We start from the raw sequence: 27069 nt of genomic DNA on the forward strand, positions 1-27069 counted from the left end.
TGGAGATAGGTAGGGTTTCAGTATTTGGTGAGCACTGTGTATGTTTTATGTTGAGGGTTGAGAATTAGGGTCAAAGAGACAAAGAGACAAGTTAAAGAGGAGAGTCCATGAAGAGACTAGCACAAAGCGCCTGGCATTTTGTGAGGCATGTCGGAGGCACTCAGAAATATTTGTTGAGTGAATGAATGACTGATCAGTAGATCGAGGACTGAGTTGTGGGACATATTAGGAGTTTGCAGAGGAGCCCTGAAAGGCCGATGTGTCTCTCCTGAGGAGGAGTTTGCAGAGGAGCCCTGAAAGGCCGATGTGTCTCCCCTGAGGAGGGCTTTGGGTGCTGAGAGATGGAGGTGGCTCTTCATCCCAGTGAGCCTGTGATGGCGTTTCAGTAGGCGTGTGACATGTTCTTGTCGTGGTGCATTGCTCTATACTTCAGTCCCTGTGGGGGCATCTGAGTGCTGAGCCCTGCCACCTGCCTTTCCCTGTTGTCCTGACGAGGTTTGTGTCGCTCCTTATGGAAATGGCCCTTCCTCCTGAAGTCAGCGGCCACTTTTTGATACTGTCCTGAGCATCCTAACGAGGGGTGCTGAAGAAGGTGGCTGCAGGAGGAGTCTGCGCTCCGCTCCTGGGAGAAGGTTTGGTCTCCGTGCTTCAGGAAGACTAAGCTGGAGAACAAACATAAGCGCCTGATTTCTGCTCTTGTACAGAAGAAGGGATTCTCTTCTTATGTAAAATTGTTGAACCTTTTTTTTTTTCCTCTGGGAATTTACTCCCATAGCTTGGAGGACAAAGCAGTCAGAGCAAACCAAACCTCCATGCCCAGTCCTGGCCTCCTGGTCTAGTTAGGGTTGTGTTGAGGATGAAGGGTGAATTCAGTTAAGCCTTCAGTCTTCTCCTGGTAGGGTAGTTACTGTTTCCGGAGTACAGAGGAACAGCCTGGGATGGAGAAAGTGTTCCCGGCAGGCCCAAGTTACTGAAATAGAGACAGCGTGAACACTGGCGAGTCAAGAGCCTGTGCTTTGCTGTCCCTCTCATAGGTGTCCGTTACTCCAGCTTCTTCTGGGGTCTCCTTGTCTGCCTGCTTGCCTGTGGTCTTTCTGTCCTCTCCCCAAAAGCCCCTACTTCTTTCTGCAGGTAACCATGTAATAATGAATTTTAAACACTAGATCTTATTTGGTTTAATGTTACAGTTGAAAGAAGTAGCTCTTTCTGAGCCAAGTCCACTGTTCTGAGCCATCTTCATCATTAGGCAGTCTTATTCCTAAATGCCGTGGCGGGGCTTTTTATTTTTATTTTTATTTTTGCTGCTGCCTGTTTGTTTTAACAAAGTTTCTTGAACTTTGTCACTTTGACTGTTTTCCTGGGCACCTACTGCGGTTCTAAATCTTTTAAAAGAAAAATTATTGCCATGGTAATCTTATCTCCTATGGTTATTCAACCTATTACTTTCTTGGTATAAATAACAGAAATGATCTTTAGTGATAAGTTCTGCTAAATTAGGGAAGTAGTTTAGTGTGATCAGAGTAAATATAAAAGAAACAATTGCATGGCATTAGACATTATTTTATACATGCAAAAGATAACATGTTTAGCATTGTCAATTAGGCTACTTCTGAATAAATACATGAATCTTGATAAGTTGTTTTGTTTCCTCTTTAAATCACTATAGATCAACTTCTGAGAATTGTTACATTCTATGTACTTAAACTGCAAAATTAAATCATTCTTTTTTTTTCTTTTTTCTTTCCAAGTCCAACACTGTAACATTCGCTGCATGAATGGAGGTAGCTGCAGTGATGATCACTGTATATGCCAGAAAGGATACATAGGGACTCACTGTGGACAACGTAAGTAAACCATAATTATAAGCAGTCTTGATGTTAATCTCTGTAAACAAAGATGTAGATAGATCAGGAGACCAAAAAAATACAGATAAGTGCTCATGGGTTTTCTTTGATTACCTGGGATATAACATCTTTACAGATGTCTAGAGACCCTTACTGGTGAACAAGTCACTCACCCAACACATTTAGCATCAAATTGCTGACAGGAACTCTGTGAATGTGATGTGTGATTAATTTTTCTCTTGTGTATTTTCACCACCTCACTTACCCCATTCCTTTGATTTACACTCACCACTGAAGGCACAGACAGTCCTTCATTCTAGCTGTGCACCTTCTGTTTGATTAGCAATACTCTCCACCTGCATTTTCAAGAAGCATCTCAGATAAGGTGTTTGAAAAATGAGTCTCATCTTCCTGCCCCTCCCCGTGGAGACTGGGCCATTCTGAGAAGTCAGCCAGGAAGCAGGGGCTGCATCAGTGATTCAGTTTTCTGGTGTTGAGGCTGGAGCTTTCCCCACACACTCCCGAGTCTGTAACTGGTGCTTCCACCCACAGGAAATTCAGTAGAAACTGTTTAGACTGTGGACAGACCACATGGCTGGGTCTCAGAGGCCACACCCACTGGACTCCTGGGGGCCACACCCTACTGAGGTCTGTGAAAAAAGTCTGAATTGACTGACACCTGGGGCTGAGAGGCAGAGCCACACCCACCACTCTTCCTAATCCCTGAATTTCCCCAAGCTCTAGACTCTACTAGAGATTTTATTTCAGTGGCAGAGCCCAACAAGCAGCCAGCAGACAGAGGATACAGGAGGCGGGACTCAGGGAACCTTAACCTTCTAAGTTGAGCTTCTCCCAGGCCAAGTGTGGGTAAAAGCCAGCCAGGTGTGTGGCTTGGTGTTTGCCTGTGCACCTGGGCCCAGCAGAGGCAGCCAAAAACTCTGGATTGCTTGTAGCTCCAAGAAGGTTGCTGAGGGCCAATCGTGGGCAATTTCCCCTGCTAGTCTGCATCAGGTTCTCTCCAGATAGGTCCAGTGCCAACACATCCAGTGGCCAGTTGCAGAGAGCATCAGTTCAGGACCTAACAACCTTTTCTGATGGCATGTCCTAAGGGAGGGCTCACTGGACACTGGGCTCAGCTGAAGTGAGTTCCACTTTCTGTGATCAGCACCCACGCAGCGGCTCACATGCACATTGGATAGGGTGGAGTTTCACAGTCAGCTGGTCAGGGTTCTGGATGTCCTGCCCTGCTGGACTAGGTTCCACAACATGAAGGGAGAAAGGCTTGGAGTATGGACATTCAAGGTGTAGGTCTCCTGGGGCCTATTGTTGGGTCCAGTTGAGGGGCTTACCCACTTTCTGAGGGGGCACAGTCAGCTCCAGGAGAGTACTCTCTCAATCTTCCTCTCTGAGACCAGGGGCTCCCCAGCTGGAAGAACTTCTGCAGAGGGGACTGTCAAACCCACCCAATCTGAACCTGCTGCTCACCTTGCTGGGGAAAAATAGAATTGGTGTTTCCATCAGTGTCTGTGGGATTAGGCTCTGGAGTAGGGGCCACCTTCTCCATACTGAGCTCCTTACCAAGAGACCCCTGAAGTAGGGGTTACACTAATGTATTTCTAACTTCAGCAGCCATAACCCACCAAGCTTGCAACCTGTAGAGGGGTTGGTGGGGGTGAGGCCAATCTGAGCCCACAGTACAGTCTTTCTATAGAAGACTCTGTGGGAAGACCAGGCAGCTGCAGGAGGAGGTGGAGCAGCTGAAAAGTGGAGACAAATCTTATGGAGCTTAGGGCTTATATGGAGCTGCTGTCATCTCTAAGCAGAAGGAAGCTCATCGTTATACACAGGTTGGCCCCGCCCACACTACCCAGGCATAGAAAATGTGGACATAAACAGTGAACAGACCAGTAACTCCAGACAGATAGCCCACGGCAGATTACAAACAACTGCTGACGTCCACCCAAGAGAACCCAGAACCAACATAACCAGTAGTGGGTGGCAAATGGCACCAATGCTAGGCTCAGCTAGCTATACAAGCAGTTCTCCTAAAGGAGGAGTCCAAACAAGCACCAGACACTGTGGACAATAAATACACTCAACAGGACAGACACTGCACAGCATCGAATGCACATGATCAAGGTTGACCATTAGAACCAGAAGGGATAACTGCACCTACGAAAGGTCCAACTGCATTCATTACTCACATACTGCAGGAGAGTAAATATTACCCTCAAGAAGCATGCCTAAAGCAAGGAACTCAAGTGGCCTGGAGGTCAGAACCACTGAGCCCATTTTCCTCATAAAAACATCACAACAAATTTTAAAGGCAGAGCAGAGCTACCTAATACATAGACAAAATGGGAAGACAAAGATATATGACCCAAATGAATCAACAAAAGAAATCCCCAGAAAAAAATAAACTAAATAAAATGGAAATAACCAAACAACCAGATGTTATTAGATTATTTGAATGCTCAAGGATCTTATAGCAACCATGGATGATCACAATGAGAATGTGAAAAAGAGATATCAAGCATCAAAAAGGACATTGAAATTATAAAAAAGAACCCATCAGAAATGACAAATACAATATCAGAAATGAAGATTGCACTAGAAGGAATCAACAGCAGGCTAGATGAAGCAGAGAACTGAATCAGTGATTTAGAGGACAAGAAAAGCATAAACACAGAAGCAAAGCAGCAGAAAAAGAAAGAGGCGCAAGAAGGCTGAGGAAACTCTAAGAGATCTTTGTGACAACATGAAGAGAAACAACATCCACATCATAGGGTTTCCTGAAGGAGAAGAGAACGAACAAGGGATAGAGAACTTGTTTGAAGAAATCATAGCTGAAAATTTTCTTAAATTGATGAAGGAAAAGCCACACAAGTTTTAGAAGCACAGAGAGCCTCATTAATGATGAACCCAAGGAGGCCTACACTAAGACACATCATAATTAAAATGCCAAAGTTAAGAGACAAAGAAAGAATACTAAAAGCTGCAAGAGAAATGCAGTCAATTATCTACAGAGGAGCCCCCATAAGGATGACATCTGACTTATCTACAGAAACGCTTTAGGCCAGAAGGAATTGGCAAGAAATATTCAAAGTGATACAAAACAAGAACCTACAGCCAAGACTACTTTATCCAGCAAGGCTATCCTTTAAAATTGAAGGAGAAATAAGAAGCTTTCCAGACAAAAAAAAAGACTCAAAAAGTTCATTACAACCAAACCAATACTGCAAGAAATGTTAAAGGGCTTGCTATATAAAAAGAGCAAAGGAAAAAAAATCAAGAGACCGAGGATTGTAGGTTTAAAGAATAAAATGGCAACAAATAAGTACATATCAATAATAACCTTAAATGTAGATGAATTAAATGCTCCAATCAAAAGACATGGGGTAGCTGCATGAATAAGAAAACAGGATCCATACATATGCTGTCTACAAGAAATCCATCTCAGAACAAAAGGTACACATAGACTGAAAGTGAAGGGATGGAAAAAAACATTTCATGCAAATAGATATGAAAAAAAAGCTGGGGTAGCAATACTTATATCTGACAAAATAGCTTTTAAGACAAAGGCTATAGTAAGGGACAAAGAAGGTCATTACATAATGATAAAAGGAGCAATCCAACAGGAGTATATCACCATTGTAAATATTTATGCAGCTAATATAGGAGCACCTAAATATATAAAGCAGATTTTGATGGACATAAAGGATGAGATCAACTGCATTACTATAATAGTAGAGGATTTTAATACTTCATTAACGTCAATGGATAGACCCTCCAGACAGAAAATTAACAAAGAAACAGAAACCTTAAAAGACACACTAGATCAACTGGATTTATTGTTATCTTCAGAACCTTTCACCCCAAAGCAGCAGAATATATATTCTTTTCAAGTGCTCATGGTACATTCTCTAGGATAGACCAGATGTTAGAACACAAAACGAGTCTCAGTAAAGTTAAGAAGATTGAAATCTTATCAAGCATCTTCTCTGATCACAATGGCATGAAACTAGAAATCAACTACAATAGAAAAACTGAAAAACATTCAAACACTTGGAGACTAAATAGCAAGTTATTAAATAACAAATGGATTAACAATGAGATCAAGGAAGAAATAAAAAATTTCCTTGAAACAAATGAAAAGGAACATTTGGGAAGTTTATAGCATTACAGGCATACCTTAAGAAACAAGAAAATGCTCAGATAAACAACCTAACCCTGCACCTAACAGAACTAGAAAAAGAACAACAAATAAAATCCAAAAGAAGTGGAAGAAAAGGAATAATAAAGATCAGAGAGGAAATAAATGACATAGAGGCTAAGAAAGCAATACAAAAGATCAGTGAAACCAAGAGCTGTGTTCTTTGAAAAGGTAAATAAGATTGATGAACTAAAACCAGACTCATAAAGAAAAAAAGAGAGAATACACAAATAAATAAAATTAGAAGTGAAAGTGGAGAAGTAATAACTTAATCACAGAGATACAAAGGAGTGTAAGAAAATAATATGAAGAGCTATATGCTAAAAAATTGGACAACCTAGGCAAAATAGATAAATTCCTAGAAACATAAAATCTTCCAAAACTGAATCTGGAAGAATCAGAAAACCTAAGCAGACCAACTACAACAAATGAAATTGAAATAGTTATCAAAAAACTCTCAGCAAACAAAAGTCCTGGACCCGATGGCTTCACAATAGAATTTACCAAACATTCAAAGTACTAACATCTGTTCTTCTCAAGCTATTCCAAGATATTCAAGAGGAGGGAAGACTTCCAAGCTCATTTTATAAGGCAAGTGTTATCCTCATTCCAAAATCAGGTAAAGACACTACAAGGAAAGAAAACTATAGGCCAATATTCTTTTTTTTTTTTTCATTTTTCCGAAGCTGGAAACGGGGAGGCAGTCAGACAGACTCCCGCATGCGCCCCACCGGGATCCACCCGGCATGCCCACCAGGGGGTGATGCTCTGCCCCTCTGGGGCATCGCTCTGTTGCATCCAGAGCCATTCTAGCACCTGAGGCAGAGGCCACAGAGCCGTCCTCAGTGCCCGGGCCATCTTTGCTCCAGTGGAGCCTTGGCTGCGGGAGGGGAAGAGAGAGACAGAGAGGAAGGAGAGGGGGAGGGGTGGAGAAGCAGATGGGCGCTTCTCCTATGTGCCCTGGCCGGGAATTGAACCCGGAACTCCTGCACGCCAGGCCGACGCTCTACCGCTGAGCCAACCGGCCAGGGCCTAGGCCAATATTCTTGATGAACATGGATGCTAAAATTCTCAAAAACATATTAGCAAATTGAATTCAGTAATACATTAAAAAGATCATACATCAGAATCAAGTGGGATTCATTCTGAATAGGCAAAGCTGGTACAACATTTGTAAATTAATAAACATGATTCATCACATAAATAAAATGAAGTATTAAAATCACATGATCATATCAATAGATGCAGAAAAAGCATTTGATAAAAATCCAGCACACCCTTACAATCAAAACTCTGAGCAAAGTGGGAATACAGGGAACATACCTCAACATGATAAAGGCCATCTATGACAAACCCACAGCCAACATCATATTCAATGGGCAAAAATTAAAAGTAATCCCCTTACGATCAGGAACAAGGCAGGGGTGTCCCCTTTCACCACTCTTATTCAACAGAGTTCTGGAAGTCCTAGCCACAGAAATCAGACAAGAAAAAATAAAAGGCATCCAAATTGGAAAAGAAGTAAAACTGTTATTATTTGCTGATGACATGATACTGTACATAGAAAACCCTAAAGTCTCAGTCATAAAACTGCTAGACCTGATAAATGAATTCGGCAAGGTGTCAGGATATAAAATTAATATTCAGAAATCAGCAGCATTTTTATACACCAACAATAAACTGTCAGAAAGAGAAATTAAGGAAACAATTTTCTTCACTATTGCAACAAAAAAATAAAGTACCTAGGAATAAATTTAACCAAAGAGGTAAAAGATTTGTACTCAGAAATATTGAGACACTGAAAAAAGATACTGAGGAAGTTACAAACAAGTGGAATCATATACTGTGTTTGTGGATTGGAAGACTTATCATCATTAAAATGTTCATACTACCCAAAGCAATCTGTAGATTCAACACTATTCCTATTAAAATACCAATGGCATACTTTACAAATCTAGAACAAATATTTAAAAAATTTATATGGAACCAAAAAGAACCTGAATAGCTCAGCAACCTTGAAAATGAAGAACTAAGTAGGAGGTATGATACTTCCTGAGATCAAGTTATACTACAAGGCCATTATAATAAAATAGCTTGGTATTGGCATAAGAACAAGCATACAGATCAATGGAATAGAACAGAGAACCCAGAAATAAACCCTGACCTTTATGGTCAACTGCTATTTCACAAAGAAGATAAGAGTATACAATAGAGTAAAGACAATCTTTTTAATAAATGGTGTTGGGAAAATTGGACAGGTACATGCAAAAAAATGAAACTAGACCACCAACTTACACTATTCACAAAAACAAACTGAAAATGGATAAAAGACTTAAATGTAAGTTGCAAAACCATAAAAATCTTGGAAGAAAACATAGGTAGTAAACTCTCTGATATCTCTCCTAGCAACATTTTTGCCACTATATCTCCATGGCAAGTGAAATAAAGGAGAAAATAAACAAATGGGATTATATCAAACTAAAAAGCTTTTTCATAGCAAAAGATACCTTTAACAAGAAGACAACCCACTCAATGGGATAACATATTCACTGATACATCTGATAAGGGGTTAATAACCAACAGTTATAGAGAACTTCTAAAAGTCAACAGTGGGAAGGCAGACAATCCAATTAAAAAATGGGCAATGAAACTGAACAGCCACTTCTCCAAAGAGGACATACAGATGGCCAATAGGCATATGAAAATATAAGGTCTACCGGAAAGTTCTGTTCATTTTTGGAATAAAACAAAATACAAATTTTTCTTACCGTCAATAAACTTTATTAAATAATATAATTGCCATTATTATTAATGATTTCTTGCCAGCGTGAGGGCAATTTGTATATCCCATTTTTGAAAAATGTTTTATCTTTTGATGTGAAAAATTGAACCAGTGCTTGTTTGATATCTTCTTCATTTTTTAATTTTTTGCCCTTCAAAAAATTTTGTAAGGACAAAAACAAGTGATAGTCGGAGGGTGCTAAGTCCAGGCAATATGGTGGATGCGACAGACATGCTTCTGTAGCATTTCTTCCTTGTTGAAATTCGTAAAAATTACAGTGGCGTAAATGAACTTTATCAGTAGCTATGAGTAAACTATCGCTTCACACATAAGATTAATGTGAATCAACTTTGTTTTAGTTAATTTGCTACGTCAGTATGTATACATTATGATTAAGTGATAAAAATAGAGAGGCACACATGCGCCAAATAAACATCTGCTTACGCGTCGAAACTTGTGATAGAAACGGACAGAACTTTCCGGTAGACCTTATATTATATGTTCAACATCCCTAATCATCATAGAAATTCAAATTAAAACCACAATGAAATACCACCTCACACCTATCAGAATGGCTCTAATTAACAAATCATCAAACAATAAGGGTGGCGAGGGTGTGGAGAAAAGGAAACCATCCTGCACTGCTGGTGGGAATGCCGACTGGTACAGCCACTGTGAAAAACAATATGGAGATTCCTCAAAAAATTAAAACTGGAACTGCCTTCTGACCCAGCTTTCCCACTTTTAGTAATATTTCCTAAGAATCCCAAAACACTAATTCAAAAGGAGATATGCGCCACCATATTTATTGCAACTTTGTTTACAATAGCCAAGGTCTAGAAACAGCCCAAGTGTCTGTCCTACAGTGGATAAGTGGATAAAAAAGCTGTGGTACATATACACAATAGAATACTACACAACCATGAAAAAGAAGGAAATCTTACCTTTGCTATGGCATGGATGAACCTGGAGATTATTATGCTAAGTGCAATAAGCCAGGCAGAGAAAGACAAATATCATATGATATCATATCAGTTATATGTGGAATCTAATGAACACAGTGAACAGAGGAACGGAATAGAGGCAGAAGCGGGGACACAGGGAACAGAGGGACAGCTGTCAGAGGGAAGTGGAATAAGGGTACAGGATCAAAGAAGGTGAAGGGATTAACCAAATTATGTATACATACCACATAGATACAGATAACAGGAGGCCCAAGTCCCAGAAAGAAGAGGGGGAGGATGGCAGGGGGTGGGGAGCAAGGGGGGGTATGATGAGGGTACATTGTTGGGGATTGAGGGTGTCATATTGAGTGGGATACTTGAATCCATGTTAACACAAAAATAAAAATTTAATAAAAATAAAATTAAAAATTAAAAAAAACCCAGTCTCATCTTTCCCCATGAACATGTCCTTTTTCTTGATTAGTGCCATCTACAGCTCTCTAGTTTCCCAGCCTAAGTTCAGCTACACATGGTGTTCAGTTTGTTGGTTCATTCATGAAGACTGTTCATTGTCTGTTTGCTGTTAGTCTCAGTGCTTTGCAGAAGAGGAAGATTCCTTTTAAAAAGCTTATTTTTTTTATTACAGTGAGGTAAAGATATATACCCTGCAGAAAATTTGGAAAAGATCAAAACTATAAAAAATAAAATTATCCACAAACCCATCATTTCAGACATTACCTTCTAGTCTTTTAATGTCTATTTGGTACATGGGAGTTTATCCTATGCATAACTTTTTATACTACTTGTTCACTAAATATTTTATTAGAAGTATGTTCAATGTTATTAAACATTTAAAAATATTTTTTAGCCTGACCAGGCGGTGGCACAATGGATAGAGCATCAGACAGGGATGTGGAGGACCCAGTTTCGAGACCCCGAGGTCGCCAGCTTGAGCGCAGGCTCATCTGGTTTGAGCAAGGCTCACCAGCTTGAGCCCAGGGTTGCTGGCTCCAGCAAGGGGTCACTCGGTCTGTTGTACCCCCCCCCACCCCGGTCAAGGCACATATGAGAAATCAATCAATGAACGACTAAGGAGCTGCAACGAAGAATTGATTTTTCTCATCTCTCTCCCTTCTTGTCTGTCTCTATCTGTCCTTCTCTCTGACTCTGTCTCTGCCACACACACACAAAAATAAATAATGGTCACATAATACTCCATTACATGGATGTTTTACTATTCATTTAATGAATTCTTAGTGATGAGCATTTATTCATGTTGTTCCCAATATTTGTCACTATATATGTAGTTGGTATGATTAATAATACTATTAAAAAGAAACCTAAGTTTACAGAATGCCGTTGGGACTGTTCGCATGCCGCGGTGACTGAGGTCTGTGCGGCCCACTGCCATAGCATGGGGAGAAAAAGGCAGGACAGTTTCCCCGGGCTGGGGGATCCCTGAGTCTTGAGGGTCTGCTAGAAGTTCACTTTGTCAGATGATGGGAGATGGGCCTTCTAGGCAGATGGCCAGTATGGGCCAAAGAACTGGAGCATGACATAGCACGGGGTGGTGAATGTGGCAAGCACTCTGGTGTTGCTAGAGCTCCAGTGCTGAGGGAAGTGAGGGGAATGGAGCAAAGGTCAGAGTGGAAGTCATGGGCCAGGTTTCGAGGGTCTTTATGTATACCATATTTGTGTCCAAAGTAGAGCCAGGGAAGGGGAGTGAGATAACAGCCAACAACCGGAACAACAGCACTCACCTATTGAGTTACTTACTCTATGCATACAATGTGCTAGGCACATTTTCAAACTCATCGTGTATATTAACTCATTTTCTATAATAACAGACCTTTGAGGTCCAGGCCTTTATTCCCTTCTAACAGATGAGGAAACTGGAGCACTGGGACTTCAGTAACTTGTCTAAGGATCCCTAGGGAATAATTAGCAAAGCTGAAATTCGAACCCAAGCAGTCTGACTTCACAGCCCAGGCATTTAATGCTATGGAACACTGGCCTTCTATACTTCACTGACAAAGTTTACAATAATAAAGGTCACTGTGGCCATAGTGGGCAGGTGGAACTGGAGGTGCAAGAAGTAGAAAGAAGGGAGTTTAGTACCAAGGCTGTGGCCAGAAAGAAGGTGAACTGGGAATGGTCTCAAAGGCCTTTTTGGAAGGAGCATCGGGAGCTGCGGTACATCTCCCCTGCTCCCTTTGATGTTCCTGAGAGAGTTTGGCCCAGAGCTCAGGGTTCAAAGGGTGCTCAGAACTAGAAAACCTTTCCAGGATGTCAGTTTCCTAATCTGTAAAATGGGAGTGTTGGTTTAGGCAATCTCAGAATTTCTCACTGCTTAAAATCTCTTCATTCTCCCTTGACTGTCAATTAAGAGGCAAATCAGAGCAATTTACATAAACCTCTCTAATTTTGTGATAAGAAATGGACTTCTGCCATAATTTTTGGCTATCAGGGATTGTTTCAGCTCAAGGCCTCTGATGCCAACCAGATGTCAAGGCAGAGTTAAGATGCATAAAAGATTTATTGGGGAAAAGGCCTGTGAAATATAAAGGGGAAAGGAAGTGCGAGTACGGAGACGAGGACCTTCAGACCTCACTGCAGGTCTGATCCCTGTGCAAAAACACAGGGAACGGAGGACAGTTGTTTAGAAGGAGCCTCAGACTGTTTGTGGTGCAGTTCCAAGGAAGCCTTGGTTTGGCTGGTGGGGAGCCCAGAGCCAAGACTGCCCATGAGAAGAGTTTTATGATGAGCAGAAATGGGGCTCCCGTACCCTGCTGTGCTTAGTAGTTGGGTGGTAGCAGCCAGAAGAGTGTGTCCTTGGGGTGAACATCGCAGCAGATCTGAAGGTGTAATAGCTGTGGAGGCTGTTAGTTATCTAAGCTCCTTGCAGTAGGTTCTCTTGGAGGAAGAGCTGAGTGGCTCAGCTCCATGACCGCCACACAGTATAAGCAAAATGCATGGGGAATATATGAAGGAGGAATTAATTTAAATGGAGATAATAGGGAAGCCTCCATAGGGAGGAGTGAGATTTGAGCTGAGCTTTGAAGAGTAGGTGAGACTTGCGAACTTGGTAGGGCAGAACCTGCCACCTGAGGAAAAGATGCCTGGAGAGAGGCCGTGCATGAAAGCGTTGCAGGAAATGGCAGAGAAAGCTGTTCAGGGCTTAAGCTTTCAGTTCCTGCTTTAGTGCATTTTCTGACATGTCTCTCCCTCAAGCATCTCTGGATTTATCTCACCAATAGTTTCCATAGATTCTGTTATAACCCTCAATTGGGTCTTCATTCTGGTGTGCAAATTACTGAATGTCAGTATCAGTGTTTAGTTGTTTGCAATTAACTGTATGATTTTAACATGCTGCATTTCTGTAAGGATGACAGCATAGGGGCCAGTGTTTCCCTTCTGGAAATTAAACATAAATCATGAGCAAAAGAGAGTCAGTTTGCCACAGTACAGTTTCACTTCAATTACATCTTAAAATGAAAAAGTATATCTTTTCCAATTACATTTGACATACAATATTATATTAGTTTCAAGTGCAACAATGATTAGACATTATATAACTTACAGAGTGATTCCTCCTGGTAAATCTAGTACCCATCTGACACCGGACATAGTTATTACAATATTATTGGCTTATATCCCCTATGCTGTATTTTACATCCCATGACTGTCTCTATCATTGGCAATTTGTATGTCTTCATCTCTTCACCTTTTCCACCCATCTCCTCAATCCCCTTGCCATTTGGCAACCATCAAAATGTTCTCTGCATCTGTGAGTTCAGTGACATCTTTTATAAACCACCATTTTAAATACAGAACTGAAAACATTGCTCATATACTTCCTGGAAAGAAACTCTCAGCATTAACACAGGTACCAGCTTACCCATTCCAAGCAGTTTTACTTACGAGTTGACTGAGGGACACCCATGAGCTAGAACTGTAGAGTAATAGTTTAAAACAGATACCTGGGTGATTATTTAGATTTTGTCGTTGTTGTTGTCGTCCTTCCAGGGGACAGTAAATGCCGTTCCTGTATTTTCAGGGAAAGCCTCTCAGCTTCTCTCTCCTTATTTTTTAGCGGTCTGTGAAAGTGGCTGTCTGAACGGAGGCAGGTGTGTGGCCCCAAACCGATGTGCGTGCACGTACGGCTTTACTGGACCCCAGTGCGAAAGAGGTAATTTTGAAAAAAACATAACTTATTATAGAGATGTTCTGGTGACTAAAACTATTATAGATTTGAACACACATTGGATTTGTGCAGCTACTTCATGACGTTTGCTGAACTTTGAAGGGCTTTTCGAATGGCCACTGGGAAGCCTCTGAGGATGACCAGACCGTGGCCCTCAATCCATGTATGCTATTCAGTCATTCTTTCCAGTGGACTCTGGGACTCCACAGTGAACATAAGTACCAGTTGGCATCAAGATAAAAGAAGGAGAATTTTCCATAAGGGTAATGATTGAGCTCATTATTATTTTAGTAAATTAGAGAAATGGCTCCAAACAAAACATCTGTATGGAAAGGGAAACATGTAGAATGAAGGAAAACATACCTAAAGATCTATTAGGACCCTGCTGGAGGCTGTGGTGGCGTGAAAGCTCAGCGTTCAGAGTTCACTGTAGAAATATTGAGTGTCTGTTGTGTCCACATGTGTGGCTTTTCCAGTACTCACTGCAACCTGCGAAAGTGTGTAATCACCCTCACTTTCGCATTTGAGAAGGTCGCACACATCACCATAAGCTTTAATCTAAATATGGATTTTCTGTGTTCGGTCTGAAGCTTACTGCTGTTCCTCATTAAAACAAATGTTCTATAAATGCCAGTACAACATTGAGATATATGTAGATGTATAATGTTCTTGTTTTCTGAACTGTGGCTTTTTAAAAAAAAAAAAATCATCCTGTCTCCACATTCATAGCCATTTTCTTACCATTCCCAGTTAGAAGGTTCATTTCATACAGAACTGCAGAAATACTCATGAAAATATTCATTGGGAAATGCTCGTGTACCTTTTAAACTGTAGTCATCACTTTTATCCAATGCTGTATAAGTATCTTTTTAGTCTAAGATGGAAAGTGAAGATTCGTTTTCGATTTTGAATATACCGTATGTTATTTAAAAACAAAGAACAGAGAGGGTATGTGAGAAATTGTTCTCTGTTTCTATTTTTACAAGGTCATTTAAATTCAGTTATTTGCTAGTAAAGCAACAGTACATATTTTAGCAAGTAACTCTAGGTCAATTACTAAGATTTTAGATAAATTATATTGTATCTATGTTAATGAAACCACTGTGTGGTATTGATGTGTGATTGATACATCATGGACTTTAGACCTTTACATTGCATTTGGTACCATGTTAGAGTCCATTCTTAAAACTGTTTGTCTTTACAACTTGAACAGATATATTTTCATTGACTTAGAGCTAATATATGAGTAATGGTGTCCAGAGTAATATAGACAAATATTTAGATTAGGTAGTATCATTCTAGGTCCTTATTATTTACTCAGCGAAGATGCTGTAGGATTTAAATTGTTGAGATGAAAATTGTTAATGTGTAACTTGAGACGTGGTGTGTGAAAATAATTTTGAGATGATAATATTAGTTTCAATTTGTTTTAGAAAAACCACTAACAAGATGAAATTATAGGTCATTTTACATCTAAGAAAGTGATGAATAATTTGCTACAAAGGATATTGATGTTTATAGTTTGGGTATTGATAACACAATCTGAAATAAAGAGGGCACGGTATTTAACCATTCTGTAGTTAATTCTTTAAAGACTTGATTTTGACCGAGATTAAGAAATGACTTGAATGGGTTAAGTTATGAAACTAATGATTAAAACTGGCGTATTACTCGAGAGGCTCTCCAACATTTGGAGTGTCTTTATATGCTCCCCTCCTGAAGTTTGCAGAGGTCTAAAAATATTGTGATCCCATAGTATCTTCACAGTCTCTAAATAAAATTAATCCCTAAATGGCAGCTTTTCAGGCATTTGCAGTAGTTGATGTTGGGGAACAGGAAGCAGGCTGCCTTCAATTGTTACCTTTTGCCTGTTCCAGCTATGAATACAGTCCCAGACCTTCAGTGAGAGAGGTGATGCCTGAGTGTACAGTGTGTCCATAAAGTCATGGTGCACTTTTGACCGGTCACAGGAAAGCAACAAAAGACGATAGAAATGTGAAATCTGCACCAAATAAAAGGAAAACTCTCCCAGTTTCATACCTATTCAGTGCAGTTCAATGTGGGCTTACGCACAGATTTTTTAGGGCTCCTTAGATAGCTATCCCGTATAGCCTCTACAGAGTCATCACTGACTGATGGCCTACCAGAACGGGGTTTCTCCACCAAACTGCCGGTTTCCTTCAACTGCTTATCCCACCGAGTAATGTTATTCCTATGTGGTGGCGCTTCGTTATAAACGTGCCGATATTCACCTTGCACTTTGGTCATGGATTCGAATTTAGTGAGCCACAGAACACACTGAACTTTCCTCTGTACCGCCCAAATCTCTACTGGCATGGCCATGGGCTGCTCCGCTGTATACACGGTGTTACGTCATCATCTGCGCATGCGCACATGCTGCCACATCATCCTACAGAAACTGGGAGGGTTTTCCTTTTATTTGGTGCAGATTTCACATTTCTATCGTCTTTTGTTGCTTTCCTGTGACCGGTCAAAAGTGCCCCATGACTTTACGGACACACTGTATTTCCTTTACTCCATGGGAGAGGGCAGTCTTTTGGATTATAAAATTGTGTTTCCATTATAGATTCTTCACTGTTTTCTGCTCCTGTGAACGTCATATGTTTACCTCTTTAAAGAATTAGAGGGAATATCTCCTTTTTCTAAAACGTATGTTTGTGATTTCAAGAATCATTAATAAAAACGTAGGACTGAGTCAGGACAGATACATCTGGACGTGTAGGGAAGTGTTCAGTGTGGATTCTGATGGTCATTTAGTGTCCCAATTACCTTGTTTATTACCTAGGCTAGTTTACTAAGTTGTTTAACTACCTAGGCTAGTTATATTATGTTTTAATTGGGTTGTGACTTTTTATTTTTAAAAATGAACTTTCAGGAAGGTGTTATTCATTTCCTCTCTTCCTTCCAGGAGGGTGAACCTGGTGCCCCGTCTGCATTCTCCCTTAGGGCTCTCTCCACACCTCTCTTTATAGGACATGCCATATGGCATCAAAAGAGCAGGTGTCCGTGTTCATCCCCCCCACTGTGGAGTAAGCTCTTCAGCAGCAGTTATGGCTCCATCTTTTTAATTCCTGCACCAAGCTCGATGCCTGATGCACAGTACATGGCCAATGCATGTTGCACTGGACTTATTTTAAAGCACCAGAAAATCTGGAGATAATGGTTATCAGATATGAATAAGTATCTCCTGGGAGTAATTGCTTTTTGCTCACTTGTGACAATCCTGGATATTTTACATTGGTTTTTATTGTAAGCACAACTTGAAGTGTTGATGGCTAATTGAATTCGGCTCCATCTTTCACAAGTATGGTTTTTTTTTTAAGGCCATCAGATTGTCATTTGTCAATGGGCAAGGATACAGAAAAGAAGGTGTGTTTTGACCCAAACCAAGTGGCAATAAACAACTTCCTGTCATGATGTAATTAATATACATAGAAGGGAACACTTAAATGTCAGTTACAAGCACTTGAATAAGCAGCTTTGTCCCTGGGAAATCTTGGAACTTTTATATACCTATAACTATGTCAGAGAGCTTATACAAATGTAGAATGCCCTTTGGGGTTGATACTGGAAAGATTTGGCTCACTTTAAGCCAATAAGTGAATCCTTTTTTTTTTATTTTTGAGAGACAGACTAGGAGGGAGAGAGACAGAAACATAGAGCTGCTCGTGTATGTGCCCTCGGGGAATGGAACCGGCAACTTCCGTGCTCCAAGGATGGTGCTCCTATCGACTGAGCCAGGGCTTAATTTTTATCGAGTTTTTGGAGAGTCAGAGAGAGGAAGGGAGCTAAAGGGAAAATGGAAGGGAGGCCTTCATTTGTTGTTCTATTCAGTTGTACATTCTTTGGTTGCTTCCTGTGTGTGCCCTGGCCAGCGATCAAACCTGAAATCTTGTCATTTGGGGAGACACTCATTATCGATTGAGCTAACTGGCCAGCGCCAAGTGAATCTTTTTAAAAATCCTTTTCCATTGATGAGGAAGGGGGTGGGGGAGGAGATAGAGAAAAGTATCAACTTGTTGTTCTACCTGGTTGTTCCATTTAGTTGTGCACTCATTGATGGCTTCCCATAGGTGTCCTGACTGGGGATTGAACCTGTGACTTTAGCACACCAGGACAATACTTTATCTACTGAGCCACCTGGCCTGGGTGAATAAGTGAATCTTAATCCAGGAACATAGTGGTTTGATTTGTGATAGAGATGAGCAGTGGATCCATGCTTGAATTATGAATCATAATATTTATTCAACAAACAATCAGATTATGAAGCAAATTTTGTCTTAATTGCAGCTTTTAGTCAGTAAAATAAATTTTTTTTTTTTTTAAATTGCTTGGCTAGTCAGCCTCATGGAGCAGGTAACAGTGACACTATTTCATATCTCTCTTCACTCAGAGGAAGAAAAGTAAGGGTCTGTGATTTGTTTGGTTTGAAGTGTTTATTTTTTAAAAACTTAATGTGAGCCCTGGCCAGTTGGTTCAGTAGATACAGTGTTGGCTTGGCATATGGATGTCCCGGGTTTGATTTCTGGTCAGGACATACGAGAGAAGTGACCATCTGCTTCTCTCCCTCTCCCTCTATCCATCCCTCAACCAGTGGCTTGATTGGTTTGAGTGTCACCCCAGGCACTGAGATTAGCTTGGCTGGTCTGAGCGCATCAGCCTCAGGTGCTAAGAATAGCTCAGTTGATTTGAGCATCCACACAAGACAGAGGCTGCGGGGTAGATCCCAGTCAGTGCATGCAGGAATCTGTCTCACTGTCTTCTCTCCTCTGACTTAAAAAAAAAAAAAAAAAAAAAGAAAAAGAAAAAGAAAAGGAAAAAAATAGAATGTATTTTTAATTACATTTCAGTTTGCCATAATCTCCACCACTCCCTATTGCATCTTGCCTACTTTATTTAGCTTGTTTCTTAGCCCTTCTTAGCATTTGAGTTCCCCACTTCCTGCCATATTATCTATCAAAGATTGAATCTCTTGTTTTTTTTCTTTTATACCCTAAGTTTCTTTCATTGTTCTTCCTCTTATAATTATTTTCTATAAATATACATTTATGGTTTTCCTGATTGCCCACTCTTCACCCCCTTCCCACTCACAACATTTTGCTTGGCCCTTGAGTAACCAGTAAAACTGATCATTGCCTAAGCTCAGTGGTGTACAGTATGTTAGCATTTGTTATTAGTATTGAAATGAGGTCAGTGCCTGTTTTGGCAATGACAATGTAAGCTAGTTGTGTGTTACCATGGTGACTGTCAACAAAACTATGTGGAATCACACTTTCTCTTGCTATCTTGCCTTAGAATGTGGACCACTTAAAATCTTATTAAATTATTTTTTATTAAACACAGTGAATCATGTGAGTGGATGAGAATTCTCAAGGTAATGAAAAAAGGGAGAATGGTGGAGGTAGACCTGAATTTGGAGAGGGGGAGGGATAATGATGGATAAGCTTGGGGAGGAAGGGAATAGAAGAAAGACACAGAGAACACAAAGAGAAACGAGAACCAGAAGAGTGCTGAGCTAAAGAAACTAAAGGCAAGAAGGAGTGCAGGAAATAGCTTGGCAATTGTTAGACTCTTCAAAGGGTCAAGAAAGATGAAGATCACAAATAGGCCCTTTGATGTAATAACAGGTGATGTGTACTGGGTACTCAGAATGTGTCAGGCTTGTAGGCTGAACTCTGTGCTTTGGTGATTTGCCACAATCTTATAAGAAAAGTCTTATAATGAGTCCTATTTTATGGAGGTATAAACTGAGGCAGACAGAGGTGAATAGCTTGCCCAAAGTCAGACAGCTTGTAAGTGGTCCAGTCAAAAGCTGAGCCAGCCAGTTTGTCTCATAAGCCTGTGTACCTAACAACTGGGAAAGGGTCATTAGTGACCATCGAGAGTTTTCTGAGGAGCAATAGAAGAGACCTAGGCTCTAAGTTTTCAAGTGGAAGTAATAGATTTTTTAAAAGTCCTTCAAAGAATTTGGCCTGGTAGGTAGTTTTTAATCTCTGGTATAGTTGAGCTACATTACTTTTAAATCATTTTAAAAGTCCAGGAAAAAGAATCTTGAGTATTGCTTGGATGCATCTAATGCAAGGTTTTGGAATATTTTTCTGTTTGATTAATTTTGATATTCTAAAGATAGCAACCCATTCATGGAAAGAGAGTGATTCCTGTCTGTTTGTAGTACATAAAAATGGACTTTAGAGGACAGAACCAACATTACTTTCATTTTTTTAAATAAAAATAAATGTTTTTACATTGATGTGGGGGGCAGGGAGAAACATCAACTTCTTCCATTATATTGTTCCATTTAGTTGTGCACTCACTGGTTGTTTCTCTTATGCGTCCTGACTGGGAATCCAACCTGCAGCCCAGGTGTGTGGGGATGATGCTTTATCCACTGAGCCACCCACCAGGACTGAACCAACATTCTTAAATATAGATATACAAAATAAATATTGTCATTTAGTGCAGTTACCATGGAAGGTTAAATAGTTTTCCCACAATGTTGTAACTGTTCAAACCGTATTTGGAACCACTTTTTTGGAATTACCTTTACAGAGTCGGCAATACATTCAAATGAGAATGTGACCTTCTTTTCCCCCCTCTTTCTTGGAGGCATTTGAGTTTTCAGAAACAACCTAGTGTCAATTCTAATGACTACAGTGGATAGTCAAACACTTTAGTTGTTTGGGGTCAAAAACTGACTTAGATTAAAAAGCAGTGAAAAGAATTGTCTTGTGTGGCTCTTATAGCACATGGTCAATGTTTTCATGTCAGACTTTATGTGAACCAGAGGATGAAGCCTTTTGTAAGTCTAAATGCTAATAACAAAAGTTCTCTCTCATTACTCCATCTGGAGACCTTCACCATGTGCAGTCTGAATGTAAGTATGGATGGGGATCTTTCTAAATTCCAGTTCATTTGTTCGATGTTAATTCCTATCCAAGTCTAAACTGTGAAGACAATAATCGGATTTTTGCCAAATTCAGAAAGCCTGTTGGCTATTCTGCTGGCTATTAGTTGATAAAGCATAGGGGAAGGCACTGTTGAACCAACAATTTTAAGAAAAAGAACAATGGGGCAAATATGGAGTGAGATAAAAACGAAAGTATTGTGTTAACTCTACATCGGAGAAACAGAGTATGGAAGGGGAAGTAAGTCTGTTCCGCATACTTGCCAGGTTTATGAAGTTCCAGTGTTAATGTAGCTGGAAAAGTTTTTTGTTTTGTTTTTTTAATCTACATTCTGTATATGCAGTTGGTAGTTAAGAAACTGTTTTTAGGCCCTAGCCAGTGCTCAGTGGATAGTGTTGGCCTGGCATATGGATGTCCTGGGTTCGATTCTCTGCCAGGGCTTCCCCTATCCCTCTCCTTCTCTCCCTCTTCCCCTCCTGTAGCCAGTGGCTCAACTGGTTTGAGCATGGCCCCAGGCACTGAAGATAGCTTGGTTGATTGGAGCATTGGCTCCAGATTGGTTGCTGGGTGGATCCCAGTTGTGTCCATGTGTGAGTCTGTCTTACTATTTACCCTACTCTCACCTAAAAAAAAAAAAAGAAAGAAAGAAAGAAAGAAAAGAAACTGTTTTTTATAATAACTTGGCTTCTCTGATGATAAAAAAATGAATGATTTTGCACAGAGATCTTTTTAAATGATATCATTGAACAATATTCAAAAAACAATCCATAAACTATTGATAAACATTCATTTTGTCAATCCAGGAAAGCTGCATTGTGTGTAATGAATGGCACAAGCTGATATACAGTGGTCCAAATACATAACAATCAGATACATTAACCCATAAAAAGAAAGTAGAACCATGACCTTGTCACAGAGGCCTGTCGAGAATGCTTCATGAAATAGGAAGCTCATTTTCTCATGCTTTTCTTCCTGGAACTTTTTCCGGAAGGCATTATTGAAATGTAGATTGATTTCTCTCTGGAAATTTTACAGAGCTGCATTTCTAACACTGATTTGACATAATTTAGAATTTTAGGTGGCTATTATTAAAGTTCCCAGAGTAAATGCCACAGGCCAACTCCCCTTCTCAAAGTGCGTTTGGAAGGGTAAGTTCTGTGAACTAGGTATTTTTTTCCCTTTAAAGGTACCAAGCAATAAACTATTATTACTAAAATATGTTGAAGCCCTCTGTGAGCCTCACTTTTGGTATTTAGTCTAAATGGAAACTAAATACCAACGTGTAGATAGCAGGAGCAAAATGTCCTACACGTTACTATGCATATAAAGGGGTGTTGTGACATTGGGCAGTTGGTGGATCATTGAATAAACTTGATTTTCCTAGAATAGTTCCAGGAAATACATCTGATGACATAGACATTCAGTTTTTGTGATTGAGTGACTCCATGCTCATAGGGAACATAGGAGAGGCATGCTGCCACACCTCTCGTGACTGCACATGCCTGGTATGAATATGTGTGCAGGACTGCTGGAATGCTATTATAAAGTTGCTTAATTTTTGTCTCCCACCCTTTGTCCCTCTCAGCCCACTACATGGGTTAGTTTTTCTTATGCTGATAGGTGAAATTTTTTTGGTCCCTTTCAGAATTTCTCCTCTGTGGGTTAATATGAGCAGAAATGTCTAAGTTCTTATTGGTTGTTTACAGTTTCTTTCATCCAGTGGCACCTCCAGCCATTGGAAGCCTCTTTGCTGTTCCAGGCAGTCCTCTGAGAAAGGACCTAAATCCACTCCACTTCCTCTTTCCCTTGCCATGGCTCACAACTAGTTGGCAGAAAACACTCATGCTTTTTTTTTTTTTTTTTTTTTTGCCACTATCAATTGCTGGAGTAAAACCAACTTCAACAGAAGCATCCTCTTCCTTGAACCATGTCAGAGCATCTGGCCAGCCAGTTTCCATCATTAGTCCCCAGTGTGCTCCAAGCTGCAGTGGATACATATCATTAGTCTGATCAGTCTCTTGGAAACCCTCCTCAGGACTTGTCATCATAATGTGGTCTTCTACCAGTTTCTCAGGGAGGTCGGGGTAGCTCAGCTCTTGCCCAGGTAATGCCCTTCCCTCGAACAGTTTGATACTCTTGGTGTCAAACACTTTGATTCTCTTGATATGCATGAGATTTTAAGAGCTCTATGATCAGATTCTTATCACCTCCTTTGCAAATTCTGACCATGACATCACACTTGATTTAGAACATAATATCTGTTGTCTTTTTTTTTTTTTTTTTGGTGATCTCAATAGTTTTATTTATTTATTTTTATTATTAATTTTAATGGGGTGACATTGATAAATCAGGGTACATATGTTCAGAGAAAACATCTCTAGGTTATTTTGACATTTGATTATGCTGCATTCCCATCACCCAAGTCCAATTGTCTTCTGTCACCTTCTAACTGGTTTTCTTTGTGCCCCTCCCCTCCCCCAATCCCCTCCCCCCCCCATAACCACCACACTCTTGTCCATGTCTCTGAGTCTCATTTTACATAATATCTGTTGTCTTGGTGCATCAACGGAAATGTCCATTTTAACATCCTCTTCTATTATCAAAGCAAGTAATTTAATACAGTTATTAAATTTGATACAAGAGTTAGTATCCTGGTTTCATCTTCAAAGACAGTTTGTTTTCAACTTCATTTATATATATTTTTAGCACTATGAACTTTAAAAAAAATGCTAGTAGTTTTTATAAGTTAGTAGCCAAATGTAATATTTGGACCACTTTTTAGTCTTGGGTGCTCAAAACACTATGACAACACAGACCAATAGAAGTGTAATGTGAGCCACATAAATAGTTTTAACTTTTCTAGTAGCCATGTGAAAACATAAAAAGAAACAGATAAAATTGAGTTTAATAATACTTATATTTTATTTAATCCAATACATACAAAAGTTTTACTTTAATCCTTGGTATTGAAAATTATTAACGAGATAGTTTGCATTCTTTTTTTCCATACTGTTTTTGAACTCCAATGCATATATTATAGCACATTTCAGTTTGGGCCAGCTGACAATCATGTGTGGCTGTTGGACAGCACAGCTCTAGAATTTAGCTTCCAGTAACATCAACACTTTACAAAAGGCTCTCCAATTTTTCTTCTTCCTGCAGCATCTGAGAATCAGATGCTTGGTATTTAAAAGTAAACCAATAATAATAGTAAAAAAAGAACAAGGGGCTTCAGATTAGCCTAATTTCTCAGGATATCTAAGTGGAATTTTGTTGAAATATAAGTGCTAAGCAAAATCTCTTGCAGTCATATTATTTAAATATAACAATTACGGCAAATATTTCATAAAGGCTTAGCCCAAGCGAGGCACTATGATGGAATTAGGAAGAAGTGTATGGTTTTTGTCATTAGGGCCTTGAAATCGTTTTTTGGAAAGACAGAAATGCATATATGAAATGATTAAATAACCAAGCGGGGCAAAGGTTTAGCCAGGCAGAGTAGCTGAGGGAAAGTACAGGTGAAAGGAAAAGAGTGTACAAAGGGGTGGGCAGAGGCTGGAGCTGACTGGGAGAAACCCCATGGTCATGTTCAGCTCTACCAGCTTTTTCAGTGTTGGAGTCCTCCTATGAGAAGAGGGCAAGGCTGATGTCAACTGGCTTCACTCCAAAGAATGGAGGGTACATTTCAAATCTCTCTGTGATGTCTTCTATTCTACTGTGAACTGTGCTTCTTCACAATATCTGTATGATGCAGAGTTTGGGGATTTTAAACATTCTTTTTTTTGGTATATATAAATTAGTGGGTGGACTGGTCTTTTTGGGAAACTGTTTTAGCTTAATCCTATAGATAGCAATCTGGAGACCCTTCCCAGTTTTACGTGCTCAGTTGAGAGTCCTTGAGAACACTCAGTGTTTATGTTCCTTAGTAGTTACGGCCTCTAGAGAGTCTGCTGTTTTTGGTTTATGAATGTATACTGAACAAATATATGGGACTTTGTGGTCCAGATGATGTGCCAAAGTACTTTCTGTAGAACATGAGTCCTATGGGGATTCTGTGAAATGAAGTTTCCATGTTCATACCATTTTGGAAACTCTATAGCATGTTCTTTTCTTGGAGAGGCACTGGGTGTATTAGCATATTAGCTCTTGGGAATCCTGCAGGAAGGTAGTAACTGTTTTTACTTAGTTTAACCCAGCACTTTCAAATCAATTAATTTTACCCTCCCCCCTTTCTCCCTTGATAACTTTAGCATCTTTATCCTAAAGATCCAGATTCTGATTTTGACAGTTGTTTGACATCTCTATGACAAGATCTTCATATTCTAGATAGGTGCTTTAAATCCATATATGATCTTCATATGTAGATGAATATTTGTCAAAATATCTAGAAGATTTGGAGGATGATCATCATGTAGTAACCCACTGTTTGTGTTCCTAAGAGGATGTATTTGCATAGATTAGGGCAATAGGAGACATCCATTCTCTGGGGTTTGGTTCTTTAATATTCTAAAGTACCACCAAGGCAAGCTGAATTATCTTATTATATAGTGATGAATTCCTAGTTCTGAGAGGCTTACTGTGGTTGGCATGCCTGCCATCTGCTTCTTATCAGCCCTTGGGTATACTATTTACCAGAATCAGGAGTATCAGATATTCTTAGAGCTAGATCTTCCTTTTCTAGATTGGGTAAATACTTTTCTTTCAAGGTCATGTTTAAGGCTTCTTCCTTCCTCAATTCTTTCCTGACCATAGGGAGCTCCACCACGTGAGCCCATCAATTCCATGCAACTTTGCTGACATCACCAACTCTGGCTGCCTGGACGCCATCCACACTTCTGTTTGATGATCAATGCATATATTAAAATTTTGGTCTTTGTCATTTACTTTACGAATGACATCAGCCATTTTAGTTTTTTATTCCTTTAATGAGTTCTTGTTTTTCTTGCATTTTATTACATTTTAAAATAATTGGGTGATCTGGTCCTTCTCTTTGGGGCTGATGGTTTTCAATGATGTTTTCTAAGAGATAAGGAATGAGCATATTCATTTTGTCAAAAAACTTTTTCAATGTGCCTTTGTTGATTCTGTGTTAAAATACTTATATCCTAAGAATCCTCTTTTACGGTTTCTGGGAAGTCTTATAAGGAAGTTATATTTTAAATTTTGTTAAAAATGTTTTCTTCATCAAATGAAATGCAAATGACCTACTAATTAAAAAATATAAATATATGTATTTTCATAAACATGAATATATAAATGAATATGAATTTATATAAATATATATTAATATTTTTTCAGTATTTTCTCTGCAAAGTAAATTTGGACTCTCAGACTCCATGATATGGGACTCATAAACATGGCTAATCTAGTTCTAGTTTGGGGGCTAATAAAATGCTGATTTACATGTAAGTCTCCCAGCCAGTCTATGGTGCTTCCCAGAGACCAAAGAATAAAAACTATGTCTGGTACTTCTTCCTGTGTCATTGAATATTAAATCCAGTGCTGTGAAGAGAGCAGTTATTTATTAAATTGTTGTTGACTTACTTAATTTAACTGTGGGATCTTGAGGTCGATGAGAAATAGTATTTAAATGTTAAATATATTTAATACAACATTTTCTAAAAAGGTACTTTGAACACAGTGGCTACACATATGTCTGTATTTCATAGAGAATAAAAGGGTAGATATTGATAATTAATGTGTGGAAGTGAATTCTGTGCCAACATGGAAAGAAATGTTCTTGGTTCTTGCTCTAAACTGTTTCAGAAGAGACTTATAAGTGAACAATAGATTGGGCTAATTATTTCCTCAGGAAATAAAGAATGTCTTAATGCTGCAGTTCATCAAATAGGCCCTTTTCTCTCTCTGTCCCTGGAGAGCCTTTGTCCTCTTGCCTGCCTGCTCTCAAAGGAGACATTACTGACCTTCCCTGGTGTTGGACACTCAACCAGGCTGACAGAGAAGGTCTTCAGGTTTGGGGGACACACTCTCCCCAAAATGAAAATATTTAAAAATAAATATGCATTAGCTTTTAGGAATTTTTTCTTCTTTAAAGTCACAATGAAAAAGCTCATATTTTATTAGGGATTCTAGTGATATATTCTTTAAATTAAAAACTAGTGAACTTTGAAAGACAAAGGCAAAGCCTCGACCCTC

The 27069-nt window shown here is 39.5% G+C and overlaps 1 protein-coding gene across 1 annotated transcript in view; it reads left to right on the forward strand.

The window, feature by feature from the left end:
• FBN1 (fibrillin 1) overlaps nt 1-27069 on the forward strand; it is a 252149-nt gene that overhangs the window by 41664 nt on the left and 183416 nt on the right. Inside the window, exons 5-6 of the mRNA XM_066276475.1 lie at nt 1749-1844; nt 13877-13972. Of these exons, the coding sequence (XP_066132572.1) occupies nt 1749-1844; nt 13877-13972 (192 nt within the window). The remainder of the gene's footprint in view (nt 1-1748; nt 1845-13876; nt 13973-27069) is intronic.

Source organism: Saccopteryx bilineata, chromosome 4 (assembly GCF_036850765.1).
Source record: "Saccopteryx bilineata isolate mSacBil1 chromosome 4, mSacBil1_pri_phased_curated, whole genome shotgun sequence".
Classification (NCBI taxonomy): Eukaryota; Metazoa; Chordata; class Mammalia; order Chiroptera; family Emballonuridae; genus Saccopteryx; species Saccopteryx bilineata.